This window comes from Numenius arquata, chromosome 24 (assembly GCF_964106895.1).
Source record: "Numenius arquata chromosome 24, bNumArq3.hap1.1, whole genome shotgun sequence".
Taxonomy (NCBI): domain Eukaryota; kingdom Metazoa; phylum Chordata; class Aves; order Charadriiformes; family Scolopacidae; genus Numenius; species Numenius arquata.
The window spans coordinates 4,806,168-4,824,020 of record NC_133599.1 but is presented as its reverse complement, the minus strand read 5'-3'; the positions used below and the strand labels follow the sequence as shown (position 1 = coordinate 4,824,020).

The 17,853-nt window shown below is 63.7% G+C and overlaps 2 protein-coding genes across 2 annotated transcripts; one reads left to right on the top strand and one right to left on the bottom strand.

Annotated features, from left to right (window-relative positions):
• Positions 1 to 3,287: 3,287 nt before the first annotated feature.
• Positions 3,288 to 6,949, top strand: SMPD2 (sphingomyelin phosphodiesterase 2). The gene is made up of 10 exons (XM_074163536.1): positions 3,288 to 3,337; positions 3,809 to 3,905; positions 4,146 to 4,222; positions 4,508 to 4,601; positions 4,691 to 4,780; positions 5,137 to 5,219; positions 5,451 to 5,583; positions 5,659 to 5,763; positions 5,854 to 6,010; positions 6,606 to 6,949. The coding sequence occupies exons 1-10, from the start codon at positions 3,288 to 3,290 to the stop codon at positions 6,947 to 6,949; spliced, it is 1,230 nt and encodes a 409-aa protein (XP_074019637.1).
• Positions 6,950 to 7,353: 404 nt separating this feature from the next.
• On the bottom strand, positions 7,354 to 16,834 carry MICAL1 (microtubule associated monooxygenase, calponin and LIM domain containing 1). The gene is made up of 24 exons (XM_074163189.1): positions 16,574 to 16,834; positions 15,557 to 15,764; positions 15,309 to 15,425; positions 15,009 to 15,107; positions 14,758 to 14,913; positions 14,456 to 14,556; positions 13,899 to 14,156; positions 13,426 to 13,541; positions 13,216 to 13,342; positions 12,892 to 12,964; positions 12,245 to 12,395; positions 11,978 to 12,165; positions 11,747 to 11,856; positions 11,616 to 11,666; positions 11,436 to 11,513; positions 10,909 to 11,077; positions 10,721 to 10,803; positions 10,042 to 10,597; positions 9,841 to 9,920; positions 9,590 to 9,688; positions 9,376 to 9,469; positions 9,185 to 9,284; positions 9,016 to 9,089; positions 7,354 to 8,907 (listed from the first exon to the last, which is right to left on the bottom strand). The coding sequence occupies exons 1-24, from the start codon at positions 16,832 to 16,834 to the stop codon at positions 8,777 to 8,779; spliced, it is 3,480 nt and encodes a 1,159-aa protein (XP_074019290.1). The 3' UTR covers positions 7,354 to 8,776.
• Positions 16,835 to 17,853: the final 1,019 nt, after the last annotated feature.

Genomic DNA, 17,853 nt, shown 5'->3' with positions numbered 1-17,853 from the left:
GCACCGGCATCCCATCCCAGGGCTGTGCCGGGGCTGCCCGGCCGAGTTCTCATATGTAGCATGTTTGTTTGTTTGTTTGTTTGTTTGTTGTTTTCATGGTTCTTTTTTCTTTCTTCCGTTTCACTCGCCGATCTAAAACTCTGGGAATGAAAACTCAAAACTTCCCCGCCATAAAACCCAGGCGTGCCCTGCTCCCGGCCCCCCCCCCCCACGGGGGATGAAGTTCTTCGTTAACTGGACCGGTTTATGCCTCCATCCCTCCATCCCACCCGCACCCCACGCACACGGTGCCCCCAACGGCCCCGGCCGGGGTTTAGCCACAATCCCAGAGACGTTTTCTCACACCCCCCCCCCCTCCCCTTTTTCCCCCCAGCCCCTCCGTTCTCCTCCAGTGTATTTATGAATTTCACATGAAGTACTGTTTTATTTTTTTAAAGACTTTGTAAAGCTTACCAGGGTTACAATCACCATTTTTAGAGCTGTGTCAGTCCACAATGTTAAAAATCCATTTTTTTTTATGTATTATATTTTGTGTATTTTTTTTTTTAATCCAGCTGTGATGGGTTGTATCATATATTTGTTGTGTTTACTGTATCTGTCCAACTTCAAAGAGAGGAGACTGTGGAGCTCCGAGAAAACTACGGTCTGCTGAAAAAAAAAAAAAAAACCAACATTAAAATTATTTGTTCATGGGTTGGCTCAAGTTGTTCTGAAGTTTGTATTTTTTTTTATTTCTTGTGGTTTTTCTTCAACAGCCGGGACTGCGGGGGCTGCCGCAGCCCACGAAACCCCTTGGCTGGGTATGGCTTCTCCCAGGACCCCAGTTCTGGGCACTGGGATGCGGTTTGCATCACTGGGGGTGGGTTTGCTTGGGAAAGGCGACTGCTGGGTTAGCCCACCCTACGGCAAACACTTCCCTGCACTTCCCCACAGCAGCACTGGGTTCAGGGACACATATTTTAGGGGTACCCATCCTTGCCCACCCTGGCACCAGGTAATGGAGGGCTGAGTCTGTCCCACCAGTAAGGAACACCCATCAGAGCCCTGCTGGCAGCGCCTTGGCTATTCCGTACACCCCAGAACCGGGGGCCCCAGATGGCATGTTTTAACACCAAACGCTTTTCCCCTTTCTGGAACCAAATCATAGTATTTAAGTGCCCATCCCCAAGGGCAGAGCCTGGCACCCCGGCCGATCCCCGATGCCATTAGGCCCCTTCCAGTCCCTACAGGGGCTCCAGGAAAGCTGGGGAGGGACTCTGGATCAGGGAGGGGAGCCATAGGAGGAGGGGGAAGGGTTTGACACTGAAAGAGGGGAGATGGAGCTGAGATGTGAGGAAGAACTTCTTTGCTGTGAGGGTGGTGAGAGCCTGGCCCAGGTTGCCCAGAGAAGCTGTGGCTGCCCCATCCCTGGAGGGGTTCAAGGCCAGGTTGGAGGGGGCTTGGAGCAACCTGGTGTGGTGGGAGGTGTCCCTGCCCAGGGCAGAGCAGGGGGGGGGTTGGAACTCAATGATCTTTAAGGTCGCTTCCAACCCAAACCATTCTGTGATTCTATGATGACAGGAGCTGCCGGGGCTGCTTTGCTCCCCCCCTGTGCCCCTCGGCCCGCCCGCCACCGCACCCCATCCCACCCCTATCGCACCCCATCCCACCCCTATCGCACCCCATCACCACTCCCCCCCCCCGGCACCCCTCCCGCCCCCACCGCGCACCGCCTCCCGGGGCCGGCCCGCCCCGCTCCCTTCCTTTCTCCTTCCCCTTCCCTTTCCCCTTCCGCGCCGTTGCCTGCCGGGACGCGTAGTTCCCGCGGCCCCCGCGCCGCTCCAGGTCCGCTCCGCGCCCCGGCCCCGCTCCGCGCTCCCCCCGCCGCGCTCCGCCTGTTGCTCCGCGCTCCCGTCCCCCGGTTCCGCCTGTTGCTCCGCGCTCCCGTCCCCCGGTTCCGCCTGTTGCTCCTCTCTCCATCTCCGCCTGTTGCTCCGCGCTCCCGTCCCAGTTCCGCCTGTTGCTCCGCATTCCTGACCCGCTGCGCTCCCGCCCCGGCTCCGGTTCCGCCGGGAGCTCTGCTGGGGGGTTTGCGGGGAGGTTGCGGGGGGGGGGGGGGGGGCAGCGGCGGGGGGAGCAGCCCGGGGGGGCTCAGCCCCGGTAGCAGACGCCGGTATTAGCACGGCGCAGGGACGGGATGAGCCGCTCGGTAATCCCGGCGGGGCAGGCACAGCCCGGCTGCCTGTACCCGGCTGCCTGTACCCGGCTGCCTGTTCCCCGCTGCCTGCACCCGGTTGCCTGTACCTGGCTGCCTGTACCCGCCTGCCTGTTCCCCGCTGCCTGTACCTGGCTGCCTGCACCCGGTTGCCTGTACCTGGCTACCTGTACCTGCCTGCCTGTTGCCTACTGCTGTTCCCGGCTGCCTGTACCCGGCTGCCTGTTGCCTGCTGCCTGTACCTGGCTGCCTGTACCCGCCTGCCTGTTCCCCGCTGCCTGTACCTGGCTGCCTGCACCCGGTTGCCTGTACCTGGCTACCTGTACCTGCCTGCCTGTTGCCTACTGCTGTTCCCGGCTGCCTGTACCCGGCTGCCTGTTGCCTGCTGCCTGTACCTGGCTGCCTGTTCCCCGCTGCTGTACCTGGCTGCCTGTACCCAGTTGCCTGTACCTGGCTGCCTGCCCCCAGCTGCCTGCACCCCACTGTCTGCCCCCGGCACCCTGGAGCCCCGCGTCCGCTCTTTGCCCCTTCCGAAACAGCCAGAGCCCCCGGGAGAGGCGGGGGGTCGGGGGGAAGCGGGCCAGGCAGAGCCACCCAGCAAACAGTGCTGGGGCTGCGGCGGGAGCTGCTGGGGGCTGCGGGGTTTGGGGTCTTCCAGAGTGTCCGTGGGCTCCCCAAGAGGGGCGGTGGGTGGTGGGGTGTCCCATGCCCGTACCTCACAGTGCCACTTTGAACCCGGGGTTTAAAGTCCATCCGGGAGCAAATCTTGCTGACAGACAAGGGGTTTGAACCTTGTACCCCATCCCTGGCCCACCCGTGTCCCCATCTGCAGGATGGAGGGGTCACCCATGTGGTTTGGGTAGGTGGGTCCCTATTTGGGAGCAAGTTGGGGTGGCGGGATGGGCCACGCAGGAGCATCCCAAGTGCTCCTCCCTCCTGGTCTTTGCCTTGGCTCAGCCCCTGCGCCCTTGGCACCCTGGGTCTGCCCCGTGCCCTGCGCCAGCTCCCCGGGCCTGTCACCCCAACCTTCTCCCTGCAGGACTCCCCGTCTGCCTGCTGTTCCCCTCCGGCTCCAGTGAAGCCCTGGTGAGCGATGGAGGGAGATCCCACCCTGCGGCTCCGTGTCTTCGACCTCAACTGCTGGTGAGTCCAGAGTTCACCATGGCCGCACTGGGGCGCACGGGTGGGGACAGGGACCCCCCCACACACCGGGAGAGGGGTCCCACTTTGGTGTCACCTTCGTGTCCCTTACTTTTCATGGCTGCACCGCTCTCCCAGCCCCAGGTCATGAGGTGCTCGGCTGAGCAGTGCCCCCTGTCCCATCTGTGCCTGCTCCCCCCAAATAGGGTCCCCCATTTTCGCACCCCAACCAGCTGCCTCAGTTTTGCAGTCAGGAAAAGCTGTGCCCAAACAGGGGACAGATGTTCCTGCACCTCCCTCTTGTCCCCATGTCCTCACATGGCCCTTTCTCCCTCCTCTCCCATCTCCCCAAATCTGCATCCTTCCCATACCAGCACTGGAGCCTTGTCTCCCCTGTTTCGGGTCCCGGTGTGCCCCAACAGCCCCTGTCACCCCGTTCCCCCCAAGCTGTGACATCCCACCCCTTTCTGGCAGGGCCATCCGCTACCTGAGCAAGCGGCGGCAGGAGCGTGTCCAGCTCATCGGGGACATGCTGCGCCGGGAGGGCTTCGACCTGGTGCTTCTCCAGGAGGTGAGGGCAGCCCATGAGCTGAGCGTGTCTGTTCTCAGCCCATGAGCCATGAGACGAGTGTGCCTGTTCCCAGCCCGTGAGATGAGTGTGCCCGTTCTCAGCCCGTGAGCCATGAGACAAGTGTGCCCGTTCCGAGCCCATGAGACGAGTGTGCCTGTTCTCAGCCCATGAGATGAGTGTGCCTGTTCTCAGCCCGTGAGATGAGCGTACCCGTTCTCAGCCTGTCCCGCTGTTCTCCAGGTGTGGAGCGAGCGGGACTACAGCGACCTGAAGGTGAAGCTGGGAAGCTGCTACCCCTTCTCTCATTACTTCCGCAGGTGAGAGGGGGCTGTGTCAGCGCCCCCCCCCCCCCCCCAAACCCCGGGGCTGTCCATGGGGCTGTGGCAGGGCTGTGCCATCTCCTCAGTGTTTGCCACACGGAGAGACAAGTGCGGGTGCTGTAGGTCACCTCTGTCACCGAGGGACACCCCATGCTTGGAGAGTGGGGGGCTCATGGGATCACACTGGGACCCAGGCATCCAGGGAGCCCCCTTGGCTCGGGGCTGGGGGGAGGCAGAAGAGGGGGGGGCGTGTTGCCTCACCGTGCTTTTCCCCTCCCGCAGTGGGGTGATTGGCAGCGGCCTTTGTGTCTTCTCCCGGTTCCCCATCCTGGACACGCTCCTCTACCAGTACTCACTGAACGGGTACCCCTACATGGTGAGTGGGGTGTGGGGGGCATGCAGTGCCATGGGGCCCAGCCCCACAGAGCCTCACTGGCCCCAGCCTGCTCCCCTTCCTCTCCTCAGCTCCAGCATGGGGACTGGTTCTGCGGCAAGTCCGTCGGCCTCGTCATCATTAAGATCTCCGGGATCATCTTCAACGTCTATGTCACCCATGTGAGTACTTTGGGGAAGGACATGGCAGGGGGGGGACGATGGGGAGCTGGGGGACAAGTGGCCATACACCTCCTTCGCTGTCCCCTTGCTTTTACCACTGCTCTGGACCACCTCTCCCGGGACTATGCGCTGATTTAATGAAATATTGCTCGGGGAGTGGGACAGTGACCCCACAACCTGGCTGTGCAGTGGGGTGAGCATCATCCCAGGCTGTCCCCAGGGGGATGGGATGAAGGCAGGGATCGGCCAGACCCCAAAGGGACCATCTAGAGGGGCTGGGTGGGTTTGCAGGGAGCCTAGGAGCAGGGCAAATGCCGGCATGGGGGGTCACTGCCACTTTGCCCCCCTCTTGCCAGCTGCATGCCGAGTACTGCCGGGAGAAGGACGCCTACCTGCCCCACCGCCTGGTGCAGGCCTGGGAGCTGGCACAGTTCATCCGGTGAGCAGCCGTGGGGTGTCCCATGGGGTCCCCCCGCTCCGGGTCCTCCAGGGTGTGCGCGGTCACCCCCATCCCTGGGGCTTCCACTGCAGAGAGCTCCCAGTTGCTACCAGTCCCAGCCAGGAGTAAGGCTGAGGAGCACTGGGAGGTGGTGGTGGGGGGGTGTCCCAGTAATCCCAGTCCAGCGCTGGGCTGGGTGGGGAAGGGGGTTAGCCGTCCCTGTCCCCGCAGACACACCTCAAAGGCGGCTGATGTGGTGCTGGTGGGGGGGGACCTGAACATGCACCCCGAAGATGTGGGCATCCGGCTGCTGCGCGGCTGGACGGGGCTGCGGGATGCCTTTGCCGAGGCCACGCGCTTTGAGGTGAGCGGCCAGGGGGTGCGTGGGATCCTGGGGTACACCCAGAGCCCCCCACCCCGACCCAGCTGTTGCTCTTAGGGCTGTGAGGACGGCTGCACCCTTGTCCCCAACAACTGCTTCACCGTCAAGTCAGAGCTGCTGCCCTTCCCGCTGGGCATCCGCATCGACTACATCCTCTACAAGGTAACGGGGGGGCCCTCGGTCACCGGCTGCGGGTGGCGGGGGGGGGGGTGTGAGGTGCTGGTATGACCCCTCCCTCGTCCCCTTGCCCAGGCCATCTCCAGCTTCATGGTGAAGTGTGAAGAACTGAAGACCACCACCGGGACAGCCCCGGGCATGGACATCCCCTTCTCGGACCATGAAGCCGTGATGGCAACGCTGCAGATCCGGAGGCAGGAACAGGCTGTGGGTGACACATTGGGCACAGCTGGTAAGGAGGGGGCAAGGGGGCACTGCCAGGGTCCCTCACGTGCCAACTGGTGGAGTTGGATGGAATTTTGGGTGATGTTTCCTCTTGCTTAGGGAATCCCTTGGGGTGCTGCTTGTGGAGGGGTGAATGGACAGGGCAGAGTGGTGGGAATAGGGAAAAAAGCCAGGAGAAGAGGAGGCTCCAGGGAGACCTTAGAGCCCCTTCCAGTCCCTAAAGGGGCTCCAGGAAAGCTGGGGAGGGACTCTGGATCAGGGAGGGGAGCCATAGGAGGAGGGGGAAGGGTTTGACACTGACAGAGGGGAGATTGAGCTGAGATGTGGGGAAGAACTTCTTTGCTGTGAGGGTGGTGAGAGCCTGGCCCAGGTTGCCCAGAGAAGCTGTGGCTGCCCCATCCCTGGAGGGGTTCAAGGCCAGGTTGGAGGGGGGTTGGAGCAACCTGGTGTGGTGGGAGGTGTCCCTGCCCAGGGCAGGGGGGGGGGGGGGGTTGGAACTCTATGATCTTTAAGGTCGCTTCCAACCCAAACCGTTCTATGGTTCTATGAAAAAGGGGCGCAGGGGGGGTGCCACCCCACTGAGCCGCCCCTGTCCCCTGCAGAGGCGATGCTGGTGGACGTGGTGACGGAGGCGCGGACGGAGGTGGGCGTGGGGCTGCGGGCAGCGCAGCGGCAGCGCTACTCCACGGGCAGGATGGCCGTGCTGGCCCTGCTGCTGCTGCTGCTGCAGGCAGCGGCCGCCCTGGGCACGCTGGCGGGGCTGGGGGCCGGGCAACCTTTCCCCAAGCTCTCCTTCGCCCTGCTGGCCTTCCTCGCCATCGGCGTCCTCCTCCTCGCCACCGGCCTCCACCTCTTCCACACCATGGAGGTGAAGATGCTGCAGGGCACCGAGGAGCAGATGCGGATGGCCCTGCGGGCGCTGCAGGAGCGTCCCAGTGACAGCTGAGCTGGGGACGTGGGTGGCCCACATTGTCATCCCCATCTCCCCCCCCCCCCCCTTCCCCACCCCCAGCCCCATCCTGGCCCCTTTCGGTCCCCTTTTCTAGTTGACTTCAAGTTTTAGGTGAGCAGCGCTGCGGCCGGCTCGGTAGCGCAGGTTCGACAGCCGCCTCTCTGGGTGAAATTAAGATTTTTGGGGCAGATTCATCGCGTTGGCCCCCGTGGGAACCACAGCAGAGGCGGATTTTAATTGCTATGTTTTTTATACCTGGAGGGACCCGCCAGCGAGGCCGGGAGGCTCAAGAGGCTCAGCCTGCCCTTGCCCGGGGCGGCCTCGGGGGCTCCTGCTGAAAGCTGGTGACTGCTCCGGCAACCAGATTTGACTCGGATAGAAAATAAAGGCGGTCTTTTAACCCTTGGCACCAGGTCAGGGAGGCTTTATTTGAAGGGAATGGGGTGGGGGGGGGTCGCAGCAGGATAATGGGGCTGGTACAAACGAAGGGTGGGCAGGAGGGTTGGGGGAGGCACTGAAGGAGCCCGCGCCCGGGACCCCCGTGTCCCACACGGCTGGGGCTGCCGTAAGCACCATTTAGGCCACGGAGGCCACCCCACAACAACAGGGGACCCCAGAAAGGTCTGAGAAGTCTGTGCAAAGGCCAGTTTGGCATTGCCAAGCAGGGGAGTACCCAAAGGGGCAAGGAGGACACGGCCGCTGGCATCCCTGGTCCTCGGTGTCACACTGTGCCGGCCCTGGGCAGAATCCCCATGGGGACCTGCTGGACAAAAAGCTGGGGAGCCCCTGGGATCTTGCAGCGGGGTTCTGACCCTGGTTTCCTGCAATGGCTGGGGACAATGTGGATGTAGCACCCAAAAGCAGTGATGGAGAACGGTGGCATCAGCCCCATCTGTCTGTCACTGACCCGACTCGCAGAGCCAGATGTCCCAGGCTGGAATGGATGTCCTGGGTTAGGACGGATGTCGTCAGCTGGGATGGACGTCCTAGGTTACAATGGGTGTACTCAGCTGGGATGGTTGTCCCAGGTTAGGATAGAACTTCTGGCCTAGGATGGCCCCAGCTGGGATCAATGTCGTGGGTTAAGATGGACATCCCAGGCTCGGATGGCTGTCCTGGGTTAGGATGGATGTCCCCAGCTGTGAAGGAACTTCTGGGTTGGCTTGCAGGGGCTGCTCCTGATGTTGCCCCTCCACGTTTGGCATCTCCACTGTGATCTGCCTGTGGTGGCTGCAGTCATGTCCTCAGTGCCGGGAGTGAAGCCCTTTGGTGCCCGGGGCATGGGGCTGGCTGGGCAGCGATGGAGCCACCTCTCCCACCAGCAGCCAGTGGGGCAGCTCCAGCACAAAGGGCTCTGCCAAACAAAATGCTTTGGATGCCCTGGCCAAGCCTCCAGGCAGCGTCCCCTCGAAGGGGTGATGGCTGTGGGACCTCCTGATCCGGGGAGACCCCACTCCCCTGTGGGGCTTCTTCCTCCTGTAGGAAACCCAGGGCAGAGCCCCGTGCTTCGCAGCCCCCTGCAAATCTTATTTTCAAGCAAGCACAAGGCAAAGGCAATCCAGCCAAGCGTGGGGACACCCTCTCTGCACCCCAAAGGTGGGGTGCTCCTTGGTGTCTCCCAACATGGGCATCCACCAGCAGGTCCTGGCCCCTCCACAGCAGGCTTTGGCAAGCGGGGACCTGGATTCGCCGCAGCAGCTCCCTGCGGGCAGCTCAGGCATCACCATCTTCAGAAGCAGCTCGGGGTGATGCTCTGCTGGGGTAGGGACCACTTGTCCCCCCACCCCGGGGAGGAACCGGTAGGTCCTGGGGCTGCACGGATCAGGCCTGCAGCTCGCTGAGCCGCTTCTCCTCCTGGATGTGAATGAGGGCGTTGCGCTTGTTCACCACCTCCACCAGCTGCGTCAGGATCTCCTGCTCAACCACGCGATCCTCGGGCGTCTTCAGGGACTCTGCGGGAGCAGGGGGCTGGAGCGGGACTGGGGACGACACCACAGCCCCAGCCCTGCTCCCCCCACCAGGCATAGGGACCCCCCCACCGGGCATGTGCTGGCACTCACCCTCCCTGTTCATGTAGTGGCGGAGCTTCTGGTCAAGCTGCCACTGCTGCTCCTCCAGCTTCAGCTCCTGCACCCTGTGGGGAGGGAAAGGGGGTGCTGGGCTCGGGGGACTGGGGTGACCTGAGCCCCCTGCACCTTCCCCCCCAGGGAACATCCCCCCAAACCTTACACAATCATGAGATCTGACTCCTCGCTCACCAGGCTGTTCTTCTTCTGGACCAGGTACAGCAGCTGGTTCATCCACTCCGTCTTCTTGTCAGCTGGGCTACCTATGGGGTGGCAGAGGCAGGGTGTGAGCAGGGCACAGACCCCCCACCCCTGGCCATGGGGGTCACGGTGGCCCGTCCACCCTGGCCCTACCATCCTCATCCCGGAGTAACTTCTCCAGCTTGATGCCCTGCTGCTCCAGCTCCCGGAATGTCACCTCAATCTCCTCCAGCCGCCTCTGGATGGTCTGCAAGGGAAGGGCAGTGCTTGTCTGCGGGCCAGCACCTGCATGTGGCCACTGGCAGTGGGATGGAGGAGACAGGGGACAGCGCTGGGCTGGGGACCCTGCTCTCCCCCGTGGGGCTACCTGGGCTTTGCAGAACCGGTTCATCTGGGCTTCCCTGGCCCGGCGGGTCAGCGTGCGCTTCCAGGTGGGGTATTTCTCCTCTTCCCCCAGGTCCAAGAACTGTGAAGGGACGGTGGCACGGGCAGGGGGTCAGTCCCTGCACTGAGCACCCTCCTGCCCCAGCAGCGGCGGCAGAGCCAGGGCCAATGCCTTGGTGAGAGGAGACGCCGGCAAGAGCCCCAGCCACCATGGGGCTCGGGGAAAGCACTCACCAAGTCTGATGTGATGCTGGAGTCTGTGCCTTCCTCCTCTTCCTCCTCCTTCTCTTCCTCACTGTCACTCTCCTCCAACCCTGCCCCAAGAAAAGAGTCATTTTGGGCCTGTGCCTCCATGAGCAAGGTGTGGGGCACGGCCAAGTACCAGAGGGACCCACAGCCCTGCTCGGCTGGAGACTCCAGCTTGCAGCCACCTACCTTCCTCCATGGCTCTTTCCTCCTCCTCCTCCCAGGCACATTGTTCCAACCCCAGAGCAGGGAGGACCTCAGGTGCTGCTTGGAGTCGCAGACGAGCCGGCTTTGGCGGCGGCTCGGGCTCTGCTTCACCGGTGAGGTTCAGCATGGACAGCTTGAGCTTCTCCAGGGGCGTGAGGACAATCTTCCTCCTGCCCCCGCTCTCCTCACTCTCCTCTGCCGCCCCTCGGGGCTCCGGTCCAGCACCCTCCTCCTCCTTCATGTCCCCCTCAGGCTGTGCCGGCAGCTCCTGCTCCTCCATGTCACCATAATCCTCCACATCACCATGCTGCTTCATGTCATCATGCTCCTCTATGTCACCGTGCTCCTCCATGCCACCGTGCTCCTCCACGCCACTGCGCTCCTCCATGTCACCAGCATCCACAGCATCCTCCACTACTTCAGGCTCTTCCCCTGGCTGTGGGGCTGCTGGTGGGGGCTGCAGGGGATCGGGTGACCCCTCCTGGGGGGACACACACGGCCTCCCAGCATCCGAGGGCAGGTGGTCGGCAGTGCCATCCTAGAGCAGAGCCAGCAGCAGAGGGGTGATGCAGCGTGAGGCCATGTCCGAGTGCTCCCCTCCACCTTCTGCCTTCTCCCCCCCTTCCCCCCCCGCCCCCGCCGGGGATTTACAGTGACTTACCCCATCGGGCAGCACCGGGGGCTCATCCTGGGGCAGTTCCATGCCGAGGGGATTGGAGTAGTGAAGCGAGCAGTAAAAATGACCTGGGGGGGGGGGGAGGAGGGGGGAGGGAAACCTGTGTGACGACCTCCAAGGTGGAGAAGCCTTGCCCCCCCCGAAGCATCCCCTCGCCCCAAAACCCGCCTCACCGTCCTCCTCGTCGAAGGCGTAGTCGCCCAGGCGCAGGGTGGTCCCGCAGCGCCAGCACTGGAAGCAGCTGCGGTGGAAGAAGCGTCCCTCGGCGCTGGCACGCTCCAGGATGTAGACGCGGCGGCCGCAGAAGTAACAGGCGTCGCTGCTCTCCCCCCGGGCAGGCGGCTGCAGCGGGGGGGGGGGGGGGGGGAGACGACAGGTTGGGGTGACACCGGGGTGCTGGTGCCCACCCTGCTCCAGGGCTTTGCTGGCAGCCCTGGGGGGGGGCTTCGCCCCTCTTGCAGAGGTGGGTCTGGGTGCTCGGGATGGGGTTGCTGGCACCAGGGAGGGAGCGGCAAGTCTTGGCTCCGGAAAACCAGTTGGGTCAGGAAACAGGCAGGGAGGAGCCGGGAGCCCGTGGGCGTTCGCTTGCGCAGCCCAGGTCCCAACCCTTGGCTCGGCCCCACCAGCCACTGCTGCCCCCCCCAGGCGCCCACCCACCCAGAGCTGGAGCCCCCCAACCTGGGGTGGCACAAGGACTGACCTGCCCTGGCTCCGTTGTGGCCGTTTGTGGTGGCTCATGGGCACCGTCCAGAGCGTCTCCATCCAGCCCCGTGTCCAGCTACGAGCAACCCGAGGGGAGGGTCAGTGCCCTGTTTCCCCCCTTCCCCCGGGGACACTGCACCCAGAAGAGCATCCTTCGAGGAACCCGGGGCAGACCCACCTCGGCGTCCCTGCGGCTCTTCTTGGCCTCAGCATCCTTCTGGGCACTGTCCTGCAAATGCAAAGGGGGTGGCTAGAATGGGGGGGGCACGTTTTTGGGGTGTAACGAGGGTCTGAGTGGGGGTCCCTCACCTGGGCACGCTTGTGGGTCAGGTTCCGGCTCTTCTGCAGCTTGCTGAGGAAGAGGATGGCCCCTCGTGTGCCAAGGGGTGACAATGGCTTCTTGCTGACCTCCTCTGCCTCTGCACGGAGGGAACACAGCCACGCTGGTGGGACCCTCCCTACAAAGTGGGGGGCACCCAGCCAGCCCTGGTGGTGGGACTCAGGGTAGGATAAACCAACCCCCCCCCCAAAATCTCGTACCTGGAGAGGGCTTGAAAGCTTCATAAAACTGGCTGAGGTAGGTGATGAGCCCCAGGCGGTCGGGCTCTGCCATGGTGGCCATCTCGGTGCTGGAGAGGACAGGCTGGATGCCCAGCTCCTGCTCCGCCGTGTCCAGCATCATCTGGTGGGTCCGGATGGGATCTTGGGTGTCCACAGAGTCAAAGTCCCTGCGGGGAGACATGGGTGCCATCAGGGTGGGCTCGGCAGGGGGGTGGGGGGGGTCCCAGCGGGGTGGCAGGCACTCACAGCAGGTCAGGGCGGAAGCGATGGACAAGGGCACAAAGGGCCAGGCCACTGGTCCAGGAGGTGGTGAAGTCGGTCACCTCCACACCACGGTACCCAGCTGTGCTGGCCTGGCACCAGCGCAGCAGATCTTCGTAGGCGTCTCCGGAGACCGCTGGGGAGGCAGCACACGTGTCCCTATCCCAAAGAGGCAGGGGACAACCCCTCCCCCCAACCCACTTCCCCCTCCCAGCATCAGTGGTTTAGCAGCAAAGGGGTCCAATGGGAGTGACACAAGACCCCCCCCCCCGTCCCCACCATGCAACCACCCCCCGAGGCTCAATAAGTGGGTTGATAAAGCACCTGTCAATATTTCATGGCTCAGCATCAGTGTGGGCAAGAAGGAAGGGGACAACCCCCCCACCAAAGGCTGCTGGGGGGCTGTGTCCCCACAGGGGCCACGGGCAGAGGGAACAGAAACCAGTGGTGCCACCAGGACGGAAACACAGCCGCTGCTGGGAGGCGCATGGTGGCCAGCTGGACCCCCACCGGGGCTCGAGAAAAGAAGGATGGGGAGGAAAATCAGGGCAGGAGCGGCTCTGGCATGGGCTGCCGGGATTAATGGGGGGTCCGGGTGCCGGGGGGGCCAGGGGAGGACCAGCTGCTCCTACCAGTGCTGAGTCGGTTGTCACTCTTCCTCTTGTGGTCCACCTCCACCATGCCTACGAGGTAGAGGTCCCGGACCTGCCGACAGGGACACATTGGTCACCACCTGCCCAGAGCCAGCACAGGGAGCTGACCTGGGCAAGGGGGACCCCTGGACCTCCCGCCAGAACCACCTGCATCTGCAACAGGCAATGCATTAAATGCCCTGGAGACCAACAGCTCCAGCCTCGCACCCTTGCGGGACAGGGGACCATGCAAATTGGTGTCACCCTGACGCCTGGGAAGGCTGGGCTGGTTGGTTGCCCCTTGGCAAGACCTGGGCCGGGTACCTGGTTGGCTTTGATGGCCTGCAGGTTGATGTTGGGGTAGCGCGTGGCCGGGTCGATGCTGTACTGGCTGACGTTCTTGTGGGTGTTGTCCGGGGAGGTCTGCGAGAGGTGCTGGTAGATGCTCTCCCTTGGGTGCAAGGGACAGGGCTGGGCTCAGTGCCACCACCCTTGCCCCATCCAGGACTAGCCCAGTGGAATGGGGACGCTCACCTCTCGGCCAGCACCTCCAATGGGGGGGTCCCGGCTGCCCACCGCCGCACCATCCATGCTGCGTCAAAGGCGGCAAGGAAGCCCCTGGCCACGCCGGTGCCCAGTGGCCAGAATGGCTGGAAAGGGAAAGGCAGGAAGAGATGGAGCTGGAGCCGTGGGGCCGGTCGGGGCAGCTGGGAGCTGCTGGGCTTGGCCAGGGATGAAAGCAGGGAGCGGCGGCGGGACGCGCAGGGAGCAGGGAGCCGGTAGGGCTGCGTCTGGGGAGGAGCTGGGTTCCACCTTGAACCCACCCCAGATCCCTGGTGGGGCTGGGGAAGGGGATAACCCCACCAAAGCATCCCGCTACGGGGACATGGGGAGCCTGGTCCTGGGGATTGGGGTGCATCGGGGCGAGAAGCGCTTAGGGAGGGGGAATATATCACAGGGAGAGGGGAAACTGAGGCACGCGGCGGTGGTGCAACATGGACCCTCACCTCCACCAAGCAGTCGCCCACCAGCCCCAGGAGCAGACGGGCCCCGTTGTGCTCCCGCACCAGAGCTGCGTTCTCCGAGCGCGTCATGCAGGTGAAGTCGAACATGTCGACGTCCGGCAGGCCCCGGTGGTTGAGGGCAAACTCCAGCTCGGGCAGGCAGTAGTTGGTGGAGAAGTTGGCAGCTTCTTTGGCGTAGCTGAGGAGGGCGTCCCGGTTCACGTTCTCCGGGGACAGGAGGCTCTCGATGTCTGTTTTGTCCTGCAGGGATGGGGACGGGGATGGGGTGAAGCCGGCCGGGATGCAGGAGGGGGTGTTTGCCCCCCAGCCTGGGTGCAGTTGCCAGCTCTGGGGTGAAGCCGTGCCACCAGGCTTGGGGCTGTGGGCCCCCCAAAAGATTTTCCCCCAGCACAGGACACTGGCACAGTCAGTGGCTGCCGAAGCCCCACCAGCCCAGGGGTGCGCAGCCAAACCAGCACCCACGATTTGCATCCCACCATCCAGGCTTCCAGCTCCCCCAATCGCTATGGGCTCCCTGGGCCCGATCCTGCCCTCCTCACCTCCAGGATGACCCCCTTCTTGAGCAGGCTCTGCTTCTTGGCCGTCATGACGAAATAGTGAGTGTCGTCTTTGTAGTAGACGATGTTTTCCAGGTCGATGCCTGAGGATGGGAAAGGGGCTGAGCTGAGCCACGGGGCAGCGCCAGGGTCACGGGGAGCCCCCGCTCTGGTCTCAGCCACCAAATGTCCCCTGCAATGGGGTACCCTGCGAGGACAGGCATCCCATCACGCAGGGGACATCCCTGGGTTGCACTGGGAGGGGGTGGGCAGGGGCCCCCCAAGCCGGGGCTGGGACCACCCACCAGTTTTGTTGTAGAGGTTTTGGAAGAATTTCTGGTTGTAGATTCGGGCTACGCCGCTGATCTCGGCCACCTCCACCTCGGCCCGGCTGTGGCGGTTGATGAAGTTGGTGGTGATGCCGATGGCCAGCTTCCCCCGTGTCTCCTTCCGCTTGAATCCTGCAGGATGGGAGAGGTGTGAAAACCCACTTGCTCCCTCCCAATTGGCCCCCGCCAATACCGGTCCCGGGGATGGAGGGACCCGCTGCTGTCACCTTCGGGGACAAATTTGCCACCGCCGGCTGAGATGAGGACATCGAACTCGTAGTGGCTGAGGGGAGAGGAGTCGGGCTGCAGCACAGCCCTCCAGCCACCTGCGGGGAGAGGGATGGTCACGAGCGTGCTGGGTCTCAGCTGGGACCTGATCCAGGGAGGTGGGGGAGAGGGTTGCACCTCATCCTCCCCCCAAAAAGGCATGCCCCGGGCTAGCAGAGGGACTGGGGGGGCTCAGGGTGGCCACCCACAACCCTGTCCTTGTCCCTGGGGATGCCACCCGCCCCGCAGTGATGCCTTACCCTGTCCGCCCGCCGTGTCTGCGGGGGGGACGAGGCCCTTGAACTGCACGTTGATGTGCACCTCCACCCCCAGGAGCAGAGCCACCTTCAGCAGGATCAGCTGGAGCTGCCGGATACCTTGGAGAGGGGAGAGAGGGGAACACTCAGGGCTGCACCCCCCAGTCCCTGGGCTGCCCACAGTGGAGGGACCCCGGGGGTGCAGAGCTTAGTGTGTCTCCCCCCCCCCCCCCCCAAAAAAAAAACCTCACTGATGTGGTCCAGCGTGCCGGTGCAGAAGCGCCCGTAGAACTTCTTGGCGCCCAGGGCCCGCAAGTCGTGGATGGTGAAGGGCCAGAGGTGGAGGACGTTGTTGCGGGAGAAGGAGTCCCGCTTCTCCAGCAGCACCACGCGGGCCCCCAGCAGCGCCAGCTCGATGGCCGCCCGCAGCCCGCAGGGGCCGGCCCCCACCACCAGGCACTGCGAAGGGGACGGGTGGCATGAAGGGCACAGGCACCCCCACCCCCCTCACCCCCCCCAAAAACAGGGGTTTGGGGATGGGGTAAAACCCCGGGGAGCTCAGCACCGCCACAAGCATCTCCCCCCTTCCCCAGGTCAGGATCTGACCCTCCCCACTATTCCCCTTTTTCCCCGGGGTGCAAGCACTGCTTCTCCCTGCAATAAGGGGGGGGCCCTGTGGGGTGCCCCCCGCCTCCCCTCCTCCCTGAACCTTGCCTCCGCAGGGGCAATGGCAGCAATTAAAGTGCTCGGTGAGATAAGGTGCGCCTGTTTCCTGCCTGCAGCAGCCCAGGAACTGGGAGATTTCACCAGCAACAGGCTCAAAACTGGGGTTTGATCTCCTGCCAGCCCCTCCACAGGATGGGGGGGTGATGGGGCACCAGCAGTGGGGACAAAAGCCATTAGCTTTGGGACAGAGGGACAGAAATAGGGTCCCCTAGCCCCGGGGGGGGCATGCTCCTGTCTCCCAGAAAGGTGTCAGCAGGTCCCTCTGCCCCTTTGCAGCCCTCCATGTGATGTCCCCAGTGAGGAGCAGCCAGGAGGAGGAAGGACATCGCTGGCTGGGTGGCACTGAGGTGGCATCACCCCATGGGGAGGGGAGCGGTGCCGATTAACACACCGTCCCATTAAACCCCATCAACCTCCCACCTGGCACATCCTGCATCCTCTCCCAGGGTGGGGGCCAGGGTGCCCTGAGGGATGCTCTTACCCCGGGGATAAGGACGCAGGGCAAGGAGGGACCCAAACCCAGTGCCCCATGTCCCCAGTACCTTGGTCCTGGCACAGGCTGTGCCCTGGTCGTAGTCCTTGTGCCCGGCTTTCTTATCCAGTTTGCTCCATAGGCCCTTGGCACTCCAGGAGTTGAGGACAGCCTTGAGGCCATGGTAGAGCTGCAGCCCCCTGCCCTGCAGCCCCAGCTGCTGGCACAGCTCCCTGAAGCAGCCCAGCACCTCCCGGCACTCCCTGGCACGCAGGAACCGCTCGAAGATGGCATGGGCCGGGTTGCCCGTCTCATCGGCCGTCGAACTCATCCCTCTTCACCCGGCAGCCTGGCGAGTGACGGCGGAGATTAAGTGTGAGGGGACCCTCCTGGACTCCCCCACCATCCTCAAACCCATCCCATACCAGACCTGGGGTCTCAGTGGGAGGTTTCCCAACCAGGGGTGCCGTTGGGTGACGGTGACACCAAAATCGGGGCCTCTTCCGGCCAGAGCCTGCCCTGGGTGCTGCACCCAGCGAGCCACGGTGTCACCCAGCCGCGGTGACGTCAGGGGAGGGGACGGCTGCGGTGGCAACAAGCAGCTTCCTCCATATGGCGAGTACCTGCAGCAGCCGAGAGCAAAGCGAGGTGTTTTGGAACAAAGACGCCGCTTCCTTCCTCTTCACCCTCGGCCTCGCCGGGAGAGGGATGAGGAGGGGGGTCCCTGGGGCAGGAGGGAGCAGGATTGGACCCATCCCGCCAGCTTGGCTTTTGCAAACGGAGTGGGGTGACTTTTTACCCCACATCCGCCTCTGCCACCCCCGGCGCGGGGCGGAAGCAGATTAGCACAGAGGAAGCACCAGTGGAAAAACCAAAATAAGACAAAACTGCTGTACGAACAGCCCCATCGTGCCAAGGAACCTGTGGGAGGCGGGGTGCAGCGCATCCCCCTGTGGGCACCCCAAAACCCCCCTTCCCCTGGCATCTCCCGGGGGACCAGCACTCCTTGCATCCACATCCCGCTCCTGGTACCGTCCCCCCCCAGCACCGTCCCATTCCACCTTCTGTCTTGCCAAGCCCCAGCACGAAGCACAAAGCTTCACCCTTTCCAGCCGTTGTCGCCAAGCCCTGGGGCTGGGAAAGGCTTCCCTCAGCCCGGCAAAGCCACCGGTGGAGACGTGGCGCTGCCAAGGAGGAACCGGTGGGAAGGCTCGGGAAACCGGAGCGCTCCTACCTTTGAACCATCGCTCTTTGCCCTCTTGCCGCTCGGCGTTACCGGTAGGCATGCGGCAGCACGTCCCCGCAGTGGGACGCCGGAGGGCGAAGGATGCTGCGTCTGAGCCAAGCTGC